The following is a 22656-nucleotide window of genomic DNA, read 5'->3' as shown; positions in this document are numbered from 1 at the left end:
TCAGTGGTACGAGGATTAAATTGTGGCAGTTATCCTGGGTTCTCTTTTGTAAAGGAACATTTGAAAATTGAGTTAAGCATTTCAGCTTTTGCTTTGGTATCCTCAATTTCACTTCATGTCTCATTCACTAGGGTCTGGACACTAACTTTGGTGCAATAACAGCTTTTACATATGACCAGAATTTCTTTGGGTTCTGTGAAAGATCACTTGACAGTAATCTGCTAAGATAGTCATTGAAGGCATCACAGATTGCTCTCTTGACAGGCAAACTCGTTTCACTCATTATCTCTCTACCTATAGCCCTACGCTTTGTTTCACACCTATGATGCAGTGATCTCTGTTTCATTAGAAGTTCTTGTCCAGTGACTGTATCCCATGGAGATTCCCTCCCATTATGAACTGTTCTATTGGGTACTTATCTGTCCAGTGCGTGGTCAACTATTCTTTTAAACTTGAGCCAGATTTGCTCTTTACCTGTGCTGAAAGTTTAAAGTTCCCCAATGTGAGATGTCACTACTGATTTTTTATCTAGTCTACTGAGCATACTTTCCTAATCATTGTTGCCACAACTGTGTCATGGTCACTGATACTAGTTTTGATGTGGACATCCTCAAAGAGGTCAGTTCTATTTGTTGCCATTAAATTCAATATATTTCCATCATGAGTGGGGATCTTAACTATGTGTTCCAGGCAGTTTTCAGAGAAGGCATTTAGTAATGCTTCACAGAATGTCTTATAACACCAACTGCTAACAAAACTATAATTGTCCTAATTAATTGTTGGATGATTAAAGTCTCCCCTGATGATTATGCTATGATTGGGGAACTTATGTGCAATTGAACTAAGATTTTCTATAAAATTTTTGTTCATATCAGGAGATGAGTCTGGTGGGCAATAAAAGCATCCAGTTATCATTTTATGCCCACCCCTGATACTGGGTCTTGCCCAAACAATCTCACATGCCTGAACTATCTCTGCCAGTTGGTGGAATGAACCAAGAGTGGCCTCGGAGCCCAGATGAAAGGCATCTTTGTTCCATCTTGCGCCACAATCTGCAGTTGCTTGCACACTGTTCCCTCACTGGCTGCTTGATTAGCCTCTTCAACATGTTGAATGTGGCCTGCAGGCATACACACTGAGTGCACCTGGTGTCCTTTCGTGTCCCTTGCTGCAATTTTCCTACCATCATTTGCTGTACATTTCAACTGCTGACGATTAATAGACCTCGTACCCTTTTGTGTTCACCTCATCTTGCCACCACACAAAACAGATTTTCCTAAACCAGGTGAAGTGAGTCCCACTGGATCAGTTTCAGTGAAAGACATCAGCTCGGACTGAGTCCTCCCTGGTCCTCATCCACCCTGTACAAGATGCCTAGATCTACCATTGACACGCCTCTCTCAGTAAAGTGAATGGTTAATGACAGATCCCATACTTTCTGCAGAGGAGACAAAATTCATGGGAGAGAATAGTACACGAGGTACCTCTGGTACAGATGTCACAGGTCACTCTCGGGAGCTCTCCCCACACACCAATTCTCAGCAACTGCCAATTGTTTGACTGTAGTCAGGGTGATTTCCAGATGCTTATGAATGTCAACCATTTCATCCAACTATTTTGTGTGTGTGTATGGGGGGGGGGGGGTCATACTTTCATTAACAGTCTTTGTTGTGGTGATGAGGCAAATGCTTCTTGAAAGTCAAGAAATACCTCTGCTTGATTGCTTTTATCTGTGGCTTTCAAAACGTCATGGGAGAGAAGCTCAATCTGAGTTACAAGTGACTGAAGTTTTCAGAATTTGTGCTCATTGGCATGGAGGTCATTCTAGTTGAGAATCTGGTTGAAATTTGAGCACAGAATATGTTGTTCTTAAATGAGTCTATCCCACTTCCCAGCCTCCTGTTCTCTTCTATTTTGTGTTTCTCTTGTTAACATTGTGTCTACAGTAACCCAACCTGCTCCTCAATATCCTCAATATTAGAAATCCTGTTTTAATTTAATATTTATGTTGTGAGCACTTTGCATTTTCCATAGCCAAACCTCTGCTTAATTTTGAAAGATAAATTTCTCAATTTGTTTCCTTAACTGGTGCAGACCAAATCGATAGCACCACAAGTAGATATGAGATTTGTGTCATTAAACATAAGTAAAACTGTCAAACAACCACACAACTGTGATATGTGTGTATGGACATAAACAGTGCTTCATTTGATTTAAACCAAGCGTGGTCTTAATTGCAGTTTTTGTTTTTTCTGCATTTTGATAACATGTTAGTGCAGCTGTCGCTGATAATATTTTGTAAGTACTCTTGTGAACAGTGTTAAGGGACCCAGTTAAGGGACCCAGTGTGGAGCACCTGTTCATGACATTATTTGTAACGTCTTAAAATCCTGATACTAATATTGAACCTGTCATAATTGAAACAGACAATGCTTCATGAGCGCATGTATGGCAAGTCACTATCAGCTGCCGGTGGTGCAGGTGCATGTGTGGTGGAGACACCAGAGTTGCTTGCTGTCCGGGAGAAGGCAGAAAAAGCTGCAGCAGAGAAAGCGGCAGCAGACGCTGGGCAGACTAATGGATCACTGGAACGGCCAACTGCTTCTGTATCCCAGCCTTCAACACCTCTTAAGGGCCCCATCAATAAACAGATAGAGACTCGTACTTCAGATGGAAAGAGAAGAATAACACCTATGTACATACCTCCTGCACCAGATGCTGGGTGAGCCTTGATTAATTTTTCTGTAATTTTAAATTGTATTTGTGTGTTGTATGCGTATTGTGTTCATTTTAAATTGAGTTTGAATGGGGGGCTGCACTAGTGCCTATTAACTTCACATCAGTCATGTTTTGTGTTGTAAATATAATGTAATTGTACAGATAAAAAACCTACTTACTAAGGAGCAGCAGGAGAAAACGTATATGTTGTTGTTGTTGTTGTGGTCTTCAGTCCTGAGACTGGTTTGATGCAGCTCTCCATGCTACTCTATCCTGTGCAAGCTTCTTCATCTCCCAGTACCTACTGCAACCTACATCCTTCTGAATCTGCTTAGTGTATTCATCTCTTGGTCTCCCCCTACGATTTTTACCCTCCACGCTGCCCTCCAATACTAAATTGGTGATCCCTTGATGCCTCAGAACATGTCCTACCAACCGATCCCTTCTTTTGGTCAAGTTGTGCCACAAACTCCTCTTCTCCCCAATCCTATTCAGTACCTCCTCATTAGTTATGTGATCTACCCATCTAATCTTCAGCATTCTTCTGTAGCACCACATTTCGAAAGCTTCTATTCTCTTCTTGTTCAAACTATTTACCGTCCATGTTTCACTTCCATACATGGCTACACTCCATACAAATACTTTCAGAAATGACTTCCTGACACTTAAATCTATACTCGATGTTAACAAATTTCTCTTCTTCAGAAACGCTTTCCTTGCCATTGCCAGTCTACATTTTATATCCTCTCTACTTCGACCATCATCAGTTATTTTGCTCCCCAAATAGCAAAACTCATTTACTACTTTAAGTGTCTCATTTCCTAATCTAATACCCTCAGCATCACCCGACTTAATTCGACTACATTCCATTATCCTCGTTTTGCTTTTGTTGATGTTCATCTTATATCCTCCCTTCAAGACACCATCCATTCCGTTCAACTGCTCTTCCAAGTCCTTTGCTGTCTCTGACAGAATTACAATGTCATCGGCGAACCTCAAAGTTTTTATTTCTTCTCCATGGATTTTAATACCTACTCCGAATTTTTCTTTTGTTTCCTTTACTGCTTGCTCAATATACAGATTGAATAACATCGGGGAGAGGCTACAACCCTGTCTTACTCCCTTCCCAACCACTGCCTCCCTTTCATGTCCCTCGACTCTTATAACTGCCATCTGGTTTCTGTACAAACTGTAAATAGCCTTTCGCTCCCTGCATTTTACCCCTGCCACCTTTAGAATTTGAAAGAGAGTATTCCAGTCAATATTGTCAAAAGCTTTCTCTAAGTCTACAAATGCTAGAAATGTAGGTTTGCCTTTCCTTAATCTTTCTTCTAAGATAAGTCGTAAGGTCAGTATTGCCTCACGTGTTCCAGTATTTCTACGGAATCCAAACTGATCTTCCCCGAGGTCGGCTTCTACTAGTTTTTCCATTCGTCTGTAAAGAATTCGTGTTAGTATTTTGCAGCTGTGGCTTATTAAACTGATTGTTCGGTAATTCTCACATCTGTCAACACCTGCTTTCTTTGGGATTGGATTACCAAGGAGCAGCAGGAGAAAACGTATATGAAGGTTAAAGAAATATGCAAGCTTTTGGAGCCAGTGGCTCTTTCTTCTGGCAGAAAGGTTGAGGGGAAAGGAAGAGTGATGAAGAAAAAGGATTTGTGAGGTTTAGGAAGTGAGGAGAGTACAGAAAAGTTACTCAGAACCTTGGGTCATGGGAGACTTACGAGATGGGATGAGAAGAGGGGGGGGGGGGGGGGAGGGGAGGTAATGTTTAATTTGGACAGTGAATGTCACTGAGGAACTTTGGCATTTTGGTCGGCAGTGCTCTTTGCAGTGTTATTTCCAGACATTGTGATCATCAAAGTTTGAGTGTGTCAGTTCCTTAGCAGTGGATAGTGCCTATTTTCTTGATATCACTGTTCTGTGAGTCAGGCCAGCAATTTCAGTATGTATGAACAGCTGAGGGATACTGCTAATTTTATGGTACTCTCTAAGGAAAGCATTTTTACGCCATATCTCTGGTAGTCGTATATGGCTCAAGGAGGGCAGTCATGCAGTAGGAGTTGATTGTACTGTGCTGCTGATAGTGTGGATAATGTCATTTGGTGCCACACCAATCTTGTTCGTATGTGAGCAGATAATCTTTGTAGGGGCACAGTATTTCACCTCCGAATAGATGAGCCCAACTTCTAATGTGCAAAGCATATTTACCTAGGAGCCCAAGTAGATGCCACACAGTTTATTAATCATTTTAATTCTTGCCCTTATTTTACCTGTGGTCTTTGTCAGGTGCTCATTCTAAGCAAGCATTCTGTCCACGGTAGTTTTCACGGTTGAGACCTTCACCTTCAGAGTTAATGTTAAGCTCTCTTCTTGTGACCATTACAAAGGTGGAAGCCTGATACTTCTGTCTTAGTTGTGTTAAGCTGTAGTCTCCATTTATGAAAGTAGTTGCTTGGCAGCTTTAAGTCAGAGATCAAAATGTCTTTGGAGGCCTCAAACTTTGGCTGAGTCATCTGTGTAAGTGAACTTTATGGATTGTGTGTTTAGCTTGTTTGAAATATAAAGATTCAAGAAGATAGGGGCAAGTTTTGAACCTTTGGCAGTTCGTCTCCATGTGGTGTACCCTGTGTAATGTCAAAGAGGTAACAATGCCTGGTATTCAGACAGTCGTCGATTGCTGACCTCCTGGCGAGTTTTAAAACATCTTTGGCTGCATCTTACTGATTTCTGAAGAAGACCTTTTGTTGCATTATATCTAGGGTTCTTTGTGTCAGTCTCCTTCAATGTTTGACTCCCGACGTTTAGAAATGGAATTTACTACTCCATGATAATGCTCCGTTTAACCTTCCAGATAATGCATTATACAGGGAAAGATAAATGAGCTAGTTGAATAAATGAAATGTGAAGAAAGAGAGATTACATTTGCAGAAGTGCCAAAATAAACTATGAGTTATCAGTGCAAAAGGGAGAGGGAGTGATGAATGTATGTGTGTGTGTGTGTGTGTGTGTGTGTGTGTGAGAGAGAGAGAGAGAGAGAGAGAGAGAGAGCATGTGCGTTTGTGTTTGTGGTCAAATGCATGCATGTATGTCTGTGGTGAAAGACTGGATTAATCATAAAACGTAGAACTTAGTAAATGAGAAAGTGACAAAGGAGAATACAATGTTAGGAAGAGAGAGGATTGTAGTATGAGTGGAGAACAATGAGAGGTGGTGTGTATTTGACAGGTGTTGGGCATCAACAGTAAATGTAATAAATAGTGGTTTGTTTGATTCAGATGACCATTCTCTGGACTGTAATGGTTTAATTTTCCTGTTCACTCTGATTTCGCCAGGGGTGCTTTTGTAGCTGTAATGCACAAGGTTTGAAACTGTACAATTATTTACTGTATCCATGGAATTATTCTCCAGTCACCACTAGTACAGTACCAGTGCTTATTTGAAGTTTCTTGATAAGAAGTATTTTATGTGTTTTTGGGGAATAACAGTTAGATGTTCAGTCAGTAAAGAAAGAAAGGGACATTGTTAAGTATATTAACAAAAGTGATCTTAATTGTTATTGCAATGTTAGTTTTAATGAACACATGCACAATGCAATCCCACATTATGTAGCTGGCATCCTGCAGGGAATATTTTAGGCCAACACTTAGTGCATAAAAGTCAAAGGTGTCTTGGAGGATAGTTCCTCGTCATACAGTTATGTTTACTGCTGGCACGCAACTGTTTACAGTATACAATATCATAATTTCTTATGATGTTACGTCGACTATATTAATATAGCTGTTATTCATGGATGAAAATTTGGTTTGCTTTTAGTAATGTAAAGGTGATTGGTGGCTGAAACTGGGATGCCATTGCTTTCAGTTGTATTAAGAAGGATAATATGAACAGAATTTCTATTTTGCATAATATATGTCCTTGCGATGTTTTAGCATACCACACATTAATGTTGTCTGAAGCTGTGTGGACCTATTCAGGAAGGTTCACAGTATCTGTTTCTGTTGCTAAATCTTTGTATATACATTTTTGTTGCCTGTATAAATGAAGTGCTGATGATATGTGGCTAATTTGGATAGAAGTTCATGGTGATGTTTGTAAATTTAGTATTATTGGCCATTGTACCATATATACATTAATTTGGTCTGTGTTTAAACACCCATTCTGCCTCATTCTGACGTACTAAATACATATGCCAGCTGTCATAGCTGAGGATGGGGTTTAACAGATACTCAGTATCAAAATACTCCCTTCATACGGCAACACCCCCCCCCCCCCCCAACTGCCACAAAATTGTGGCTTCCACCACTCACCCAACCTATTTAATATCCTAGTCCCACCACTGTATTCCACTTCTTATCCCAAACCATCATCCATTTGTCACTCCAATGTCAACAGCCAAAATACAAAACATATCGTATACATCTTAACTATCAGTTTGTGACTATCTGTCCCACACATCTGTTCCAGCAAACTCCCTGACCTAAAACTCCACCCTTGGACATTTCTATCTCATTCACTTTTCCGTTCACCCTTACCTTTGCCCCCCTCACCATTTTTCACTTCTGCACTCATCTCTCTCTCTCTCTCTCTCTCTCTCTCTCTCTCTCTCTCTCTCTCTCTCCCTCCCTTCCTCCCTCTCTCCCTCTTCTATTTTGGGCTTGTTTTACTGCTGTCACTAAAACCCATCTGTCTCCCCCCTCCCATATTTCAACACTGCTCTATACTGTCCTTTCATTTTCTCCCACACTTTTGCCTAGATGACTATCACTGGCTAGTGCCTGTACACACTCATTTTTCTGAGTAATTTCCATTATAATAATGACAAGCATGTTTGCTGTGTCACATTATGTAGTTGTGAATACAGATATTGTGAGATGTTTCTTACACAAATACTAACTGCTTATGCTACCCTATCTTTCCTCATCTAATATTTACAAATTATGTGCCCTGTACATTATGGTGAATATTAGTTGTCCATCATCCTTTATTGTGTTTTAGCTGATTGTCTGGTGTTCCCAGTTACTTATTTACCTCAGCCTTATGTCAGATAGGAAAAGGAATTAAATTATTGTACAGCATAAAACAAACCTACTGTATTTACTTGTTTTTAAAAGTATAAATACAATACACAAACTATAAAATTAAGCCCTTTACAAATTTATTGTAAAATTAATTCAAGACAAAACTTGATTACCTAAAATATTTGTCACTCCCTTTCCATTCCTGCTCACACTCCTAAGAGGGAAATGTCTTTAAGCTTAGCAACTCTGAAAACTGTGAAATCAATATTAAAGTTGGTAATTTTTACACACTTCCAGCATCCCACTTCCCTGCCCCCTTGTAGTGGTGCTTGGGTAAGGGATCTTGTACCTAAAATATTTTCCCCAAGATGGTGAGTTATATATGTACAAAGTGTGGTAGAGATGTCTTCAGTGGTTTCTGAGTTTTGCCTACATGTTACCTGCTTCCCTTGTAACTTTTCATTCAGTTTTATATTTTAATAGTTTTAACACCTACATAGAGAGTGCTGTAAAGGGTACATCCCAAGAGATACATTCAAAGGAGGTGGAGAGCAAGAAACAGCCACAAATTCAATGAATTCTGTGACTGATCAAAGGAGAGAAAACTGGCACAAAGAATGATTTCACACATTCCAGTGGAAAAGCTGGGACACTGATTCGGAAGCTGTGAGAAGGCCTGTCCCACAACACAAATAATTGCCAGTCATTGAGTGAGAGTTTCCAAGGTTCCAGCAGATAAAACATATGTTCAACAAGCAAACAGAGAACTTACTGAGGTCAAGAAATCTCTAGAATCTAGTGCAAAATTCTCATCTCAATTTATGACACTGAACAGAAGACTGTCCTTACTGACATGAAATGTAGAAAAGCAGGTGCAGATGGGCTTTACTCAGGAATTCTGGTGCACAACAGTCCTACCTTTTTAATGTAATTCTTCACAAAGGAACATTACCATCAAAATTTAAGAGCACTTAAGTTATTGTTATCAAAATTACAGGGAAAGAAGGAACTGCTTCAGAGCACATTTGTACTTAGCTGTGGTTACAAATTCCTGGAAAAAGTTATATTAGACAGAATACAAACCAAATTAATTATGTGGTACCAACTGAACAAGATAGATTACACCTTGTAGAAGCTGCTGTGAGCAAGTGCTCTCCTTGTCTACTCACACAGAAACTAGTTACCAGAAATTAAAAACCAGGATAGTTTTCATTCACATATCAGCAGCTTATGACATGATGTGGCGTAATGGTCTAATATTGAAATTTCTGATAACTATACCTTATGAGACTAAGTAACCTCTTAAGGAACATGTTCAAAAATGAGCAATGTGAAGTAAGCCAAGTTGAAAAGAAGAGCAGACAATGTGTACTCAAATGATGGCTCACCTCAAGGCTCTGTTCTTGCTCTGGCCTTATTCAGTATATAACAGCAGACCTGCCGGAATTCCAGTATGCAGGATGTGATGACTCAGACTAAGGTTTCTAAAACGAAAGTAAATCTTTTCCACCTCTCTAATCATTTAGCAGCAGCAAAGATCAGCCCACAGTTTGGCCCTATGGCATTGCCAATCACAGTAATATGCCAACTTACCATGGCATCCCATTAGACAGAACTCTGACATAGCATAAACACCTTTCCAACACAGCTAAGAAAGTACAAAGATGAGTGAACTTGGCGAGGAAGTTGGTAGGTAGTATATGGGAAGCAAACATGTCAGCTGTCCGTGGAGCATGTCTTGCATTGATATATAGGGTCCATTTTAAAAAATCATAACTATTATGTTATTTGTGCGTGAACAATGTACTGTTGTAATGAGCAAACTCTCGAGTTTTACATGGTTCCCACTAGGTAGCAGCAGTGTGCACCCACTTCAGCTCTAGTAAAAATGGTGACAAGACAACAGAAAGCATTTTGTGTTCTACATTTTGCACAATGCAAGTAATAACTGCTCAGTGTGACTTTCGTACTAGGTATGGTGTGGATCCTCCTAAAACACAGAGCATTAGATGATGGCATGAACAATTCTGAGAAACAGGTTGTTTGTGTAAAGGCAAATCCCTGCACCAACCCTGAGTGCGTGAAACAGACATCGAACACCTCTGCCATAATTTCACAAGGAGTCCGCAGAAACCTGTTCGCTGTGCAGCTCGACAGCTCAACATGCTCCTGCTGTGCATCTGGCATGTGTTTTGTCAACATTTACACATGAAACCATACAAAATTGAGCTACGGCAAGTTCTTCGTGAAAGTGGCAAAGAACAACGTGTGGAGTTCTGTAATTTCGTTCTGGGCAAGATGGAGGATGACAGTTTTCTTCCACGTTTAGTGTTGGGGCAACATTCCATTTAAATGGAAAGGTGAACCATCATAATGTGAAAATATGGGGTACGGAACAACCACATGAGGCTGTACAACATGAGAGGGCTTTCCAAAATTTAATGTGTTTCATGAGAAAAGGCATATGGTCCATTTTTCTTTGCCAAGAACACTGTTACAGGAAGCACATATCTTGATATGCTTGTAGAACTTTCTTTTCCCACAGTTGGAGACTGATTCGAATGACTTCATTTACCAACAGGATGGGAAACCGCCACACTGTCATCAGGGAGTGGGGGAGTTTTTAAATCAAAGGATTACTGAACAATGGATCGGTTGCACTGGAGGAAATGATTCAGCCATACATTACTGGCCTCCAAGGTCACCAGATCTGACTGTATGTAATTATTTCTTGTGGGGGCTTATAAAAAACTCTGTTTATGTGCCTCCATTACGAACAACAATGAATGAACTGAGACATCGCGTAACAGCAGCTGTGGAAGCTGTAACTCAAACATGCTTGTTGCAGTGTGAGAACAATTTGAATACCACATTTCCATATGCCGTGCATCTCAAGGGGGACCATATTGAACACCTATGAAAAGGTATGGGGGGGGGGGGGACTTTTGAGTCTCCTGTTCATCAAAAATAGAAAAACCATTGTATACATTTATTAGTTGAGAAATATAGATGTGCCAAATCAGATGATTCTTTTTTTATAAACCCTGTACTCTGCAGTAGAATATTGCACATGAGTGTGATTCTGCAGCGCACATGTGAAAAAAATGTGATGATTACGTGAATGATTCTATGAAAACCGTTAGTGACTCAGTGCTGGCTACGAATACTATCGAACATCTGTGCTGTCTGCTTTTGTTGAAAGGTGGCTCTGTACAAACTTTGCAAGCAAGTCTAAAAATGAATCAGTCCCCCTTCACAAAGTTTTACTCTTGCCGCATAGGAAATGCCTCAAATCCAGAAGACCAGCATATGAAATAGAAATCCAAATGCTCTCCACTGGATTGAACTGTGATGCAAAATGGAAATGTAATTGGTAAGCCGTGAAAACCGGGAATCATGAGCTTATTGGCAACTAAACTTTTAAAGTTCCAGGCTTTCATCATCCTGGAAAGGTGTTGGGTAAAGCTTAATACATTTCAAACTGGAGAAGGTATGTGCAAATACACCATGCACAGATGGCGTGTTTGCACTGATAGGATGTGTGTCTTTGGTGATGTACAGACAATAAGCCACATTGTAAATATGTGTCCTAATAGATGTTTCCCTAGTGGTATTGAGTCTGCATGAAGTATCTGAAAAGGTGCTTCACGGGGTTTAGTCTTCCAACATTTGTTTGTAGTCTGGACCACTGAATGTTTATATACCCTAAATAGTTGTGCATGTGTATTTTTTGGTGCAGCAAGCTACATAAATTTAAGTATTAACTGTGTTTTTTGTACTTGTCACTTCTTTTTCCACGTGTTTTTACTTTTAGGAAGCTTTAATTTTCGAGTACTAGTAATAGTGTTCCATAGATTTTGTGTTTGTTTTGAATACAGTCCAGAGAAAGTTAGTGCTTATTTTAATTGTTTCCAACAAGAAGTGTCTAGTAACCACAGTTTAGTCAGCTATCAGCCGCCTCTAGTGAATTAGCAGTCTAGTTAAAAGTTGATTACTTAACTCTCTACAGTAAATTGTTGATTTCTTAGGATGGATAGGATGTGTGACTGCTGTGTACGGATGCAGGAGGAGCTGGCCACTGTTTGCGAACAGCTGAACATGCTGATGGCCACGGTCAGCTGTCTTCAGGCTGCTGCCTCAGAGTGTAGTGGCAGTGGGGAATTTGGTGCGTCACATGGCACACACCAAGTGTTACATGCTTCACCCCCGGTCTCTGCTTTCGAGACATCTTCGTGGGTACTGGACCCGGTTGGGCCACCCTCTCCCCAAGGAGAGTGGCGGGTTCAACGGCATTCGCGTTGCTTGACGTGGAGGGTCAATGTGGAGGCTGGCCGTGCCAGTGAGTGGACATGTGGCTGCTCCTTCAGCAAGGTCTGAACAGGCACACAGGGGAGTGGTTTATTAGTGATTGGGAGCTCCAATGTTAGGTGGGTGATGGAGCCCCTAAGGGAAATAGCGGAAAGGTCGGGGAAGAAGGCCAGTGTTCACTCTGTCTGCTTGCCGGGGGGGGGGGGGGGGGGGTCTCATCCGAGATGTGGAGGAGGCCCTGCCAGCGGTGATAGAGAGCAGTTGGTGCACCTGACTGCAAATTGTTGCTCATGTCGACAGCAATGAGTTCTGCCGTCTGGGTTCAGAGTTCATCCTGAGTTCATACAGGCGGTTGGCAGAGTTGGTGAAGGCGGAAAGTCTCGCTCATGGGGTGGAATCTGAGCTCACTATTTGTAGTGTCGTTCCCAGAACTGATCGTGGTCCTCTGCTTTGGAGCCGATTGGAAGGCTTAAACCAGAAGCTGAGACGATTCTGCGGAGATCTGGGGTGCAAATTTCTTGACCTCCGCTATCGGGTGGGGAAATGTAGGGTCCCCCTGAATAGGTCAGGCATGCACTACACACAGGGAATGACAATATTAATGTGGTAATAGTAAACTGCAGGAGGGTCTATAGAAAGATCCCAGAACTGCTCTCATTAATAAACGGTTACAATGCCCACATAGTAGTAGGGACGGAAAGTTGGCTGAAACCAGATGTAAACAGTAATGAAATTTTAAACTCGGATTGGAATTTATATCACCGAGACAGGCTGGACAGTGAAGGGAGAGGTTTGTTTATAGCGATAAAAAGTGCAATAGTTGCAAAGGAAATTGACAGGGATCCAAAATGTGAAATAATTTGGGTGAAGATCACGGTTAAAGCAGACTCAAACATGGTAATTGGATGTCTTTATAGGCCCCCTGGTTCAGCAGCTGTTGTGGCAGAACACCTGAAGGAAAATTTGAAAAGTATTTCGAGTAGATTTCCCAATCATGTTATAGTTCTGGGTGGAGATTTTAATTTACCAGGTATAGACTGGGAGACTCAAACGTTTATAACAGGTGGCAGGGACAAAGAATCCAGTGAAATTTTTTTAAGTGCATTATCTGAAAACTATCTTGAGCAGTTAAACAGAGAATCGACTCGCGATAACATGTTAGACCTTCTGGTAACAAACAGACCTGAACTATTTGAAACAGTTAATGCAGAACAGAGAATCAGTGATGATAAAGCAGTTGCAGCATCAGTGATTTCAGCCGTAAATAGAAATATTAAAAAAGGTAGCTAAATTTTTCTGTGTAGTGAAAGTGACAAAAAGCAGATTTCAGAGTACTTGATGGCTCAACACAAAAGTATTATCTCCTGTACAGATAGTGTTGAGGATCAGTGGACAAAGTTCAAAACCATCGTACAATATGCATTAGATGAGTATGTGCCAAGCAAGATCATAAGAGATGGAAAAGAGCCACAGTGGTACAACAACTGAGTTAGAATACTGCTGCGGAAGCAAAGGGAACTTCACAGTAAACATAAACATAGCCAAAGCCTTGCATACGAACAAAAATTACGTGAAGCAAAATGTAGTGTGAGCAGGGCTATGTGAGAGGCGTTCAACGAATTCGAAAGCAAAGTTCTACGTTCTGACTTGGCAGAAAATCCTAAGAAATTTTGGTCTTATGTCAAAGCGGTAAGTGGATCAAAACAAAATGTCCAGACACTCTGTGGCCAAAATGGTACTGAAGAAGAGGATGACAGACTAAAGGCTGCAATACTAAGTGTCTTTTTCCAAAGCTGTTTCACAGAGGAATACTGCACTGTAGTTCCTTCTCCAGATTGTCGCACAGATGACAAATTGGTAGATATCGAAATAGAGACAGAGGGATAGAAAAACAATTAAGATCGCTCAAAAGAGGAAGGGCCGCGGGACCTGATGGGATACCAGTTCGATTTTACACAGAGTACGTGAAGCAACTTGCCCCTCTTTTTACAGCGGTGTACCGTACGTCTCTAGAAGAGTGTAGCTTTCCAAAGGATTGGAAAAGGGCACAGTCCTCCCCATTTTCAAGAATGGACGTCGAACAGATGTGCAGAACTATAGACCTATATCTCTTACGTCGATCAGTTGTAGAATTTTGGAACACGTATTATGTTAGAGTATAATGACTTTTCTGGAGACTAGAAATCTACTCTGTAGGAATCAGCATGTGTTTCGAAAAAGACGATTGTGTGAAACCCAGCTCGCGCTATTTGACCACGAGACTCATAGGGCCATAGACATGCGCTCCCAGGAAGATGCTGTGTTTCTTGACTTCCGCAAGGCGTTTGATACAGTTTCCCACAGTCGTTTAATGAACAAAGTAAGAGCATATGGACTATCAGACAAATTGTGTGATTGAATTGAAGAGTTCCTAGATAACAGAACGCAGCATGTCATTCTCAGTGGAGAGAAGTCCTCCGAAGTAAGAGTGATTTCAGGTATGCCGCAGGGGAATGTCGTAGAACCATTGCTATTCACAATATATATAAATGACCTTGTGGATAACATTGGAAGTTCACTGAGGCTTTTTGTGGATGATGCTGTAGTATATCGAGAGGTTGTAACAATGGAAAATTGTACTGATATGCAGGAGGATCTTCAACGAATTGATGCATGGTGTAGGGAATGGCAATTGAATCTCAATGTAGGCAAGTGGAATGTGCTGTGAATACATAGAAAGATCACTTATCATTTAGCTACATTATACCAGCTCAGCAGTTAATTCCGTAAATTATCTGGGAGTAGGCATTAGAAGTGATTTAAAATGGAATGACCATATAAAATTAATCGTCAGTAAAGCAGATGCCAGACTGAGATTCATTGGAAGAATCCTAAGGAAATGCAGTCCAAAAACGAAGGGAGTAGGTTACAGTACACTTGTTCTCCCACTGCTTGAATACTGCTCACTGGTGTGGGATCCATACCAGATAGGGTTGATAGAAGAGATAGAGAAGATCCAAAGGAGAGCAGTGCGCTTCATTACAGGATCATTTTGCAATCATGAAAGCGTTACAGAGATGATAGATAAACTCCAGTGGAAGACTCTGCAAGAGAGACGCTCAGTAGTTCGGTACGGGCTTTTGTTGAAATTTCGAGAACATACTTTCACCGAGGAGTCAAGCAGTATATTGCTCCCTCCTACATATGTCTCGTGAAGAGACCATGAGGATAAAATGAGAGAGATTAGAGCCCACACAGAGGCATACCGACAATCTTGCTTTCCACGAACAACACAAGACTGGAATAGAAGCGAGAACTGATAGAGGTACGCAAGGTGGCTTGTGAAGTATGGATGTAGATGTAGATGTATAAATATGTATGTCAGTTTTCTTGTTGCCATTGATACATGTGGTGGTGCTGCTGCTGCTGATGGTGCTAGTAGTAGTAGTAGTAGTAGTAGTAGTACCATTGAGTAATCATATGTTATATTATCACAATGATTTACTTTCGAATTTTCAGTGATATTGTTATTAAAATAAATTTTTTGTATTTTCCTCACAGGGATGGACCTCGCCCTTTTGGGTTGGCAATTACTGGTAGTGCACACCAGCCAACATTTAGCAGTTCCTCTGAGACCAAAAGTCGTATTATGATTGAAAAACGGGATGATGTGGTACGGCCAAATGTTAGTAGCAGTGGAGGAACTCCTGGTTCCAGCAAATCTTGTGATGGCACACCAAGTCCTGCTGGAAGTACACCTGTCAAAGGTGTTCAGGCAGATAATAGCCTAGCTGGAACCCAAGTAGTTATCGGAGTAACTGACAACAAGCATCGCTCAACAAGCAATGCAGAAACGTAAGTTAATAAATGAAAATATATCTCCAGCAAGTTGTGTGTACTCTTTTCTTTCTTCTTGACTGTAATTGTATCCAAGCTATCTTAGAAAATTTGCAGTTGGTTCTTGGTTATCACCTTGCAATTTATGTGTTAAACAATGGCAACTCTAGGTTGGAATATCAGTAATATTAGGAAAATTATGGATTGCTACTTACCATAAAGATGACCTGTTGAGCTGCAGGCAGACACAATGAAAACCCTGTTACACATTAATAGCTTTTGGACAAAGCCTTTTTCAGCAAAGGAAACATCTCATATCCTGACAAGAAAGCACACATCATGCATGCATGATCACTAGCAAATGATCGAAGCATCTAACCTTCGGCATTCTTCTGTAGCACTATATTCACTTACATACGTGACTCACTCCTTCAAATACACTGGTCAAAACAATTAGGGAATCAGTTGAGATGTCTGGGTTCTGAAGTATTGTCATTGGCAGAATGAACTAAAACGGTTCAACATCTTTCTGTCGGTTCTACGGGGTGGAGACAACAACATTACGAAACTTTCTGGCAGATTAAAACTGTGTGCTGGACTGAGACTCGAACTTGGGTCCTTTGCCTTTCATGGGCAAGTGCTCTACCTCTGAACTACAGAAGCATTCCTGGAGTGCTAATTCTGCAAGGTTCGCAGGAGAGCTTCTGTGAAGTTTGGGAGGTAGGAGACGGGATACTGGCAGATCTGAAGCTGTGAGGATGGGGCATGAATCGTGCTTGGGTAGCTCAGATGGTAGAGCACTTGCCACGAAAGGCAAAGTTCCCGAGTTCGAGTCTCAGTCCGGCACACAGTTTTAATCTGCCAGGAAGTTTCATATTAGCACACACTCCACTGCAGAGGGAAAATCTCTTTCAACAATATTACAATCACTGAGATAGTGGTAATAACGGAAAGCTACTGCAGATGGGATTGGTGTTGACTTGTGTTTACTCTACCAAATGAATTACACAAGTAGTTGGATTCAGGGAGAGCCATAGGATGGATGGAAGTGGGACAGACACACAGAGAGGTGGCTGCAGGCATTTGAGTGTCCCAGAGTGTAATATCTAGGACCTGGACACAATTTCAGACAACAGGAACCATTAAAAGAAGGCAAGGCCAAGGTCATCCATGGGTAACATCAACAAGAGATGACCATTATCTCTGGTTAACAGCTCGTCGAGACAGGAGGCTGAATGCACCTCAGCTGCAACGCACCCTCCAGGCAGCAACAAGACGAAATCGCCTTCGGGAATGTGGCCTGTACGCATGGAGGCCTATAGTGTGTGTCCCATTAAAACAATGACACCAGTTAGCCCACAGAAACTGGGTGAAAGTATGTCAGGATTGGAGTCTTACTTTTCACAGATGAGTCTAAGATTTTGTGTTCAGCCGGACAACGCCATTCCCTTATCTGGAGAGAATGTGGAATTCAGAACAATCCTGCTTCTGTACAGGAAACATCACCATATCCTGGTGGTTGACGAATAGTGTGGGCAGGAGTCAGTATTGGCGGACGTACGGACCTCTATGCTGTTCAGAATGGTGCTTTGACTGCTCAGAGGTATAGATACGAGATCCTTCGACCTTCTGTTGTGCCCTACACAGGTGCCATGGGAGATGGGTTCCTTTTGGTGGATGATAACACTCTTCGTACAGAGCTGCACTGGTGGACAATGTGCTTGAAGCTGAGGGAATTGAACAAATGGAGTGGCTAGCTTTTTCACTGGATTTCAACACAACTGAGCATGTCTAGGATGCATTTGGCAGGCACATTGCAGCCACATCAGCACCTACCACAACGGTTGCAGAGCTGAATATTGCACTCATGGAAGAATGGTCAAATATCCCTCAAGAGCTGATTGATAACCTCACACTGTCCATGCCATCTAGGTGTGCACCTGTACTGGCTGCCTGAGTTGATCACACACCATATCATAGGGCAACGAAATGACTGTATCACTATTATGGTAGCCTCATGGTGCCTCACTCTATGTAAATGCCATGTAAACCTCAAGTAATGAGTTGAGACAGCAAAATATCGTACTTTATCACACACACATTCCACTTGTAACTGCTTCCCTTTCATGCCTCTCAACTCTTATAACTGCTATCTGATTTCCGTACAAATTGTAAAGAGCCTTCTGCTCCCTTTATTTTATGCCTGCCACCTTAAGAGTTTGAAAGAGAGTATTCCAGTCAAAATTGTCAAAAGTTTTCTCTAACTCTACAGATGCTATAAATGTAGGTTTGTCTTTCCTTAACCTGTCTTCTATGAGAAGTTGTAAGATCAGTATTGCCTCACTTCTTCCTACATTTCTATGGAATCAAAACTGAACTTCCCCTAGTTCAGCTTCTATCAGTTTTCCCAATCTTCTATAAAGAATTCATGTTAATATTTTGCAGCCGTGACTTATTAAACTGATAGTTTCTCACGTGTCAGCACCTGCTTTCTTTGGAATTAGAAATATTATATTCTTCTTGAAGTCTGAGAGTATTTTGCTTGTCTCATACATCTTGCTCACCAGATGGAAGAGGTTAGTCATGGCTGGCTCTCCCTGGGTTTTCAGTAGTTCTAACAGAATGTTGTCTACTCTCAGGGCCTTGTTTCGACTTAGGACTTTCAGTACTCTGTCAAATTCTTCATGCAGTATTATATCTTCCTTCTCATCTTCATCAACATCCTCTTCCATTTCCAAAATGTTATCCTCAAGTGTATTTCCTGTCTATTGACTCTCTGTATACTCCTTCACCTTTCTGCTTTCCCATCTTTGCTTAGGTCTGGTTTTCCATCTGATGTCTTGATAGTAACACAGGTGGTTCCCTTTTCTGCAAAAGTTCCTGCTTAGCCATTTTGCATTTCCTGTCAATCTCAGTTTTTAGAAATTTGTATTCTCTTTTTCCTGCTTCATGTACTTCATTTTTATATTGTCTCCATTCATCAAGTAAATTCAATATCTCTCATTTTATCCAAGGATTTCTGCTAGCACTTGTCTTTTTACCTACTTGATCCTCTGCTGCTTTCACTATTTCATCTCTCAAAGCTATCCATTCTTGTTCTATTCTATTCCTTTCCCCACATCTTGTCAGTCATTCTCTAATGCTTCCTCTGAAACTCTTTACAATCTCAGGTTCTTTCAGTATATTCCTATCTTTTTGCAGTTTCTTCAGTTTTAAACTACAGTTCATCACCAATAAATTGTGCCCAGAGGCCACATCTGCCCCTCGAAATGTCTTACAATTTAGCCGGCCGAAGTGGCCGGCCGAAGTGGCCGTGCGGTTAAAGGCGCTGCAGTCTGGAACCGCAAGACCGCTACGGTCGCAGGTTCGAATCCTGCCTCGGGCATGGATGTTTGTGATGTCCTTAGGTTAGTTAGGTTTAACTAGTTCTAAGTTCTAGGGGACTAATGACCTCAGCAGTTGAGTCCCATAGTGCTCAGAGCCATTTGAACCATTTGTCTTACAATTTAAAACCTTGTTCCTCCATCTTTCTGTGTCATCTGGCCATTTTCAGAATCTTATCAATACTCACCCATAAACTTTCAGGTGCTAATCTTGTACTCAAATGAAGAAGCTTGTTCAAGATCTTCCAAAATTCAGATACAGTCTGAGCCCTCAAATATGTTTGTCCAAGCAACAAGTGCGACATAGGCATCTCAACTCTGCCATGTTTGGCTATAAATGAATTTTTGAAATGAACATGTGCTTCAGCCTTTCCCACACTACAAATTTTTGAATGAATTGCTAACAAACTGGACACCATTTTAACAAGAGCCTGTGTGGCCTCAGTTGTAATTGGGGATTTTTTATCAGGTAAAATACTACATACAGCACTGAGACCAACAGTCCATCAACACTAGAATATACTCCGTCGAGGAGTTCATTGAAAAATTAAGCTGATTCTTGTTTTATTGTTGACTGCATTTACTTAAACTTATGGATTGACTTTTTTCGGTTTCATAAACATTTTATTTTTGTCTGTTATTACTTTTATGTTGTAATTTCATGTAGTGACACATTCCATGATCTTGGAGATTTGCTCCCATGGAACTTGATGTGTAAATAATAAATAAATGAATCATCTCTTCCCCTTAGATTTAATCTGAAAATATCAAATGTGGCTAAACCATTAATGCTTTGTAGGATTATAGGACATGTCCTGTAGTGTGTGACTCTGACATAGTTCTCATTGTAGTTTCAGCTCATTTATTCAGATTTTTAAAATAATTAAATTTTAATGTATTCACTAATTTATATGAAATGACTATGTCTTTCATTGCAGATACCAAATTAAGGGTACTCTGCAGGTACTCAAATCCACCAATGTCTTTTATGTGTGGTAATTTTCTTGGATCAAATTGTCAAATGAGGTGTGTTAATAGAAGACCAAGACTTTGGAAATTTTTGTTTGACAAAATAAGTCATTTCCCCATCCAAATTAATCAGTGCAACTCCAGAAACAATTTCTCATTAACAACTCATCAGTTTCAGTTAGTATGATCTGGGTATCTGAAAACTTTTCCTGGACTTTAGAAAATTGTTAGTGTATCTTTAATTATCTCTTGCCTGTGAGATTAGGTGTAAAGTATTGTTTTGAAGTTCATCGAGACCCCAATACGACTGCATCTTCTTGATTCAGGATACAATTAGATTATTTTTCATTCCACAGAACCATTGTGAAGAGATCTTCAAGGATACTGACCATGTCATAAAACAAGAAATAGGCTTATTAAAAGGAAATTAAACTATTGGACAGTGTCCTTCATCACATTTAGAAAAATTCACACACACATTTATACAACAACAACTCAGACATTTGGACTACATTGTCTCTGAGAAAACAAATTTACAACCAATGACTGTATGACATAAGAAAACATTCCCTGGGAGGCCAAATTGAACATTTGCATATATTCACAATTTATTCAAGACTTACTATCTTTGTCAGAATTCAGTGTTGCTTATTACAATTATTACTGTGAAAATAAACTTTTTCACACACAATTTATTTTTAGTTTGTCACTTCATTCCATTTTGTCTCTCCGTTTTACCAGTAAATCTTGGGACATCCATAGTTGATACTAATAAAGAAAACTCAAGCAGGGATTAATATCTAAGCATGACTCAGAGTGATGTTACAATATAAATGCTATGATAATGCTGTCTACACTTTTGCCACTATACTAGTACTGTCACTCTTGTCATTCACCACAACTTCAATATACCGTATTTACTCGAATCTAAGCCGCACCTGAAAAATGAGACTCGAAATGAAGGAAAAAAGAAAATTTCCTGAATCTAAGCCGCACCTGAAATTTGAGGCTCGATATTCAAGGGGAGAGAAAAGTTTTAGACCGCACCTCCAAATCGAAACAAAGTTGGTCCGTTTTAACATGAGACACAATTTCGGTTGAATGGGTGAAGATACAGCTACAATAGTTTGGTTCGAGTCGTAAGCTTAACAGTTAAGCTTTACCAAGTAGCCATTGTTATGTGTCAGGCGTTCCGTATAAGGGTACCCTTCCTTTTTCACGTGCTCCGACTGGTTTGAATCGATTGCTTATTTTGCTTTGATCTGACAAGTGTCGTTCTCTTTGTTATAGGTGTTTACATCACTCTAAGCTGAAAATGCATTATTGTACTGTGTCATGCATTGTTTGTCGCATTCTGATAATGAGTGTTTACGACCAGTCGCCGCTTGCGGCATGACTCGCTTTTATGCGCGCTACCGTGGCCTACAGTAAAAAAAAAGAGAGGAATTGTCTCATAAGCGAAACAATGGCAAGAGACTACTATTTGTTGTTACTTACACTGCCGCTTTCTTTGATAATGATCAACAAGAACCAAATAATAGACTGCGTATGATAGAAGATGTTCTGAACGAGAGTTTAGCGAAAATTTTTCTCCATTTGAAAATCTTTTCAGACGCCTCTTTAGTACATTACATTCTTCACAGAAATTAGAGTCATCTTAGATTTACAAATCTATTCAGTTGCCAAGCTTCATTTCTGACTCTATCACTGTTCAGCATAAGAATAATATGAATATAAACATGACATGATATGTATATCCTTCCGCGTTTGGTGTTGTCTCACTCTAGTTTCGTAGTTTATTAGGCGTACAGGATTTAAATGAGATAGCAGCAAACAGAAAGAATACATGGCATAATGTTTACATTCTTCTGCCTTTTCTTTTACTTTATTTACTGACACAGAGATTTTGGTTCCAGTGTTTATCTTTGTGCCTGCAAAGCATGCCTGTGTAGCACTACATATATTCGACGGCAGAAGTTAGTTGTGGCGAAACCTACCAAAATTTTTTAGAACTTCCGCTTGCTTTGCACTTGATTCTAAGCTGCAGGCAGTTTTTTGGATTACAAAAACTGGAAAAAAAGTGCGGCTTAGATTCGAGTAAATATGGTAAATGTACCCTAAGCCCTGTTTCTTAAAATGGAAAACTGGAACTAAATGAGCCTGTGGTCACCCAGGTTGGCTAGTCATATTGTAGTCATGCCGTGAGATGTCCAATATCAGAGGGGCAAGGGCATGGGAAAAGGTAAGTCCAAGGTGTGCACATGCAACATAAGTAGTCCAAGTTCTAGTAGCAAACATCGGCCATCTCATTGTTAGTAAGATGAGTGGTCCAATGTTGGCAGCTAAAGCTGTGGTGTTGGCACCAGGTGATATTCCCACAAGCTGCTGCAACTTCTCCTGGCACAAGGATAGTATGACTCATTCCTGAATGAATGCTG

At 40.5% G+C, this 22656-nt stretch overlaps 1 protein-coding gene across 1 annotated transcript in view; it reads left to right on the top strand.

Moving 5' to 3' along the window:
- LOC126203468 (protein HIRA) overlaps nt 1-22656 on the top strand; it is a 242211-nt gene that overhangs the window by 122051 nt on the left and 97504 nt on the right. The window contains exons 9-10 of the mRNA XM_049937786.1: nt 2427-2722; nt 15591-15884. Of these exons, the coding sequence (XP_049793743.1) occupies nt 2427-2722; nt 15591-15884 (590 nt within the window). The remainder of the gene's footprint in view (nt 1-2426; nt 2723-15590; nt 15885-22656) is intronic.

This window comes from Schistocerca nitens, chromosome 9 (assembly GCF_023898315.1).
Source record: "Schistocerca nitens isolate TAMUIC-IGC-003100 chromosome 9, iqSchNite1.1, whole genome shotgun sequence".
Lineage (NCBI taxonomy): Eukaryota > Metazoa > Arthropoda > Insecta > Orthoptera > Acrididae > Schistocerca > Schistocerca nitens.
This window is presented reverse-complemented; position numbering and strand designations above follow the sequence as displayed.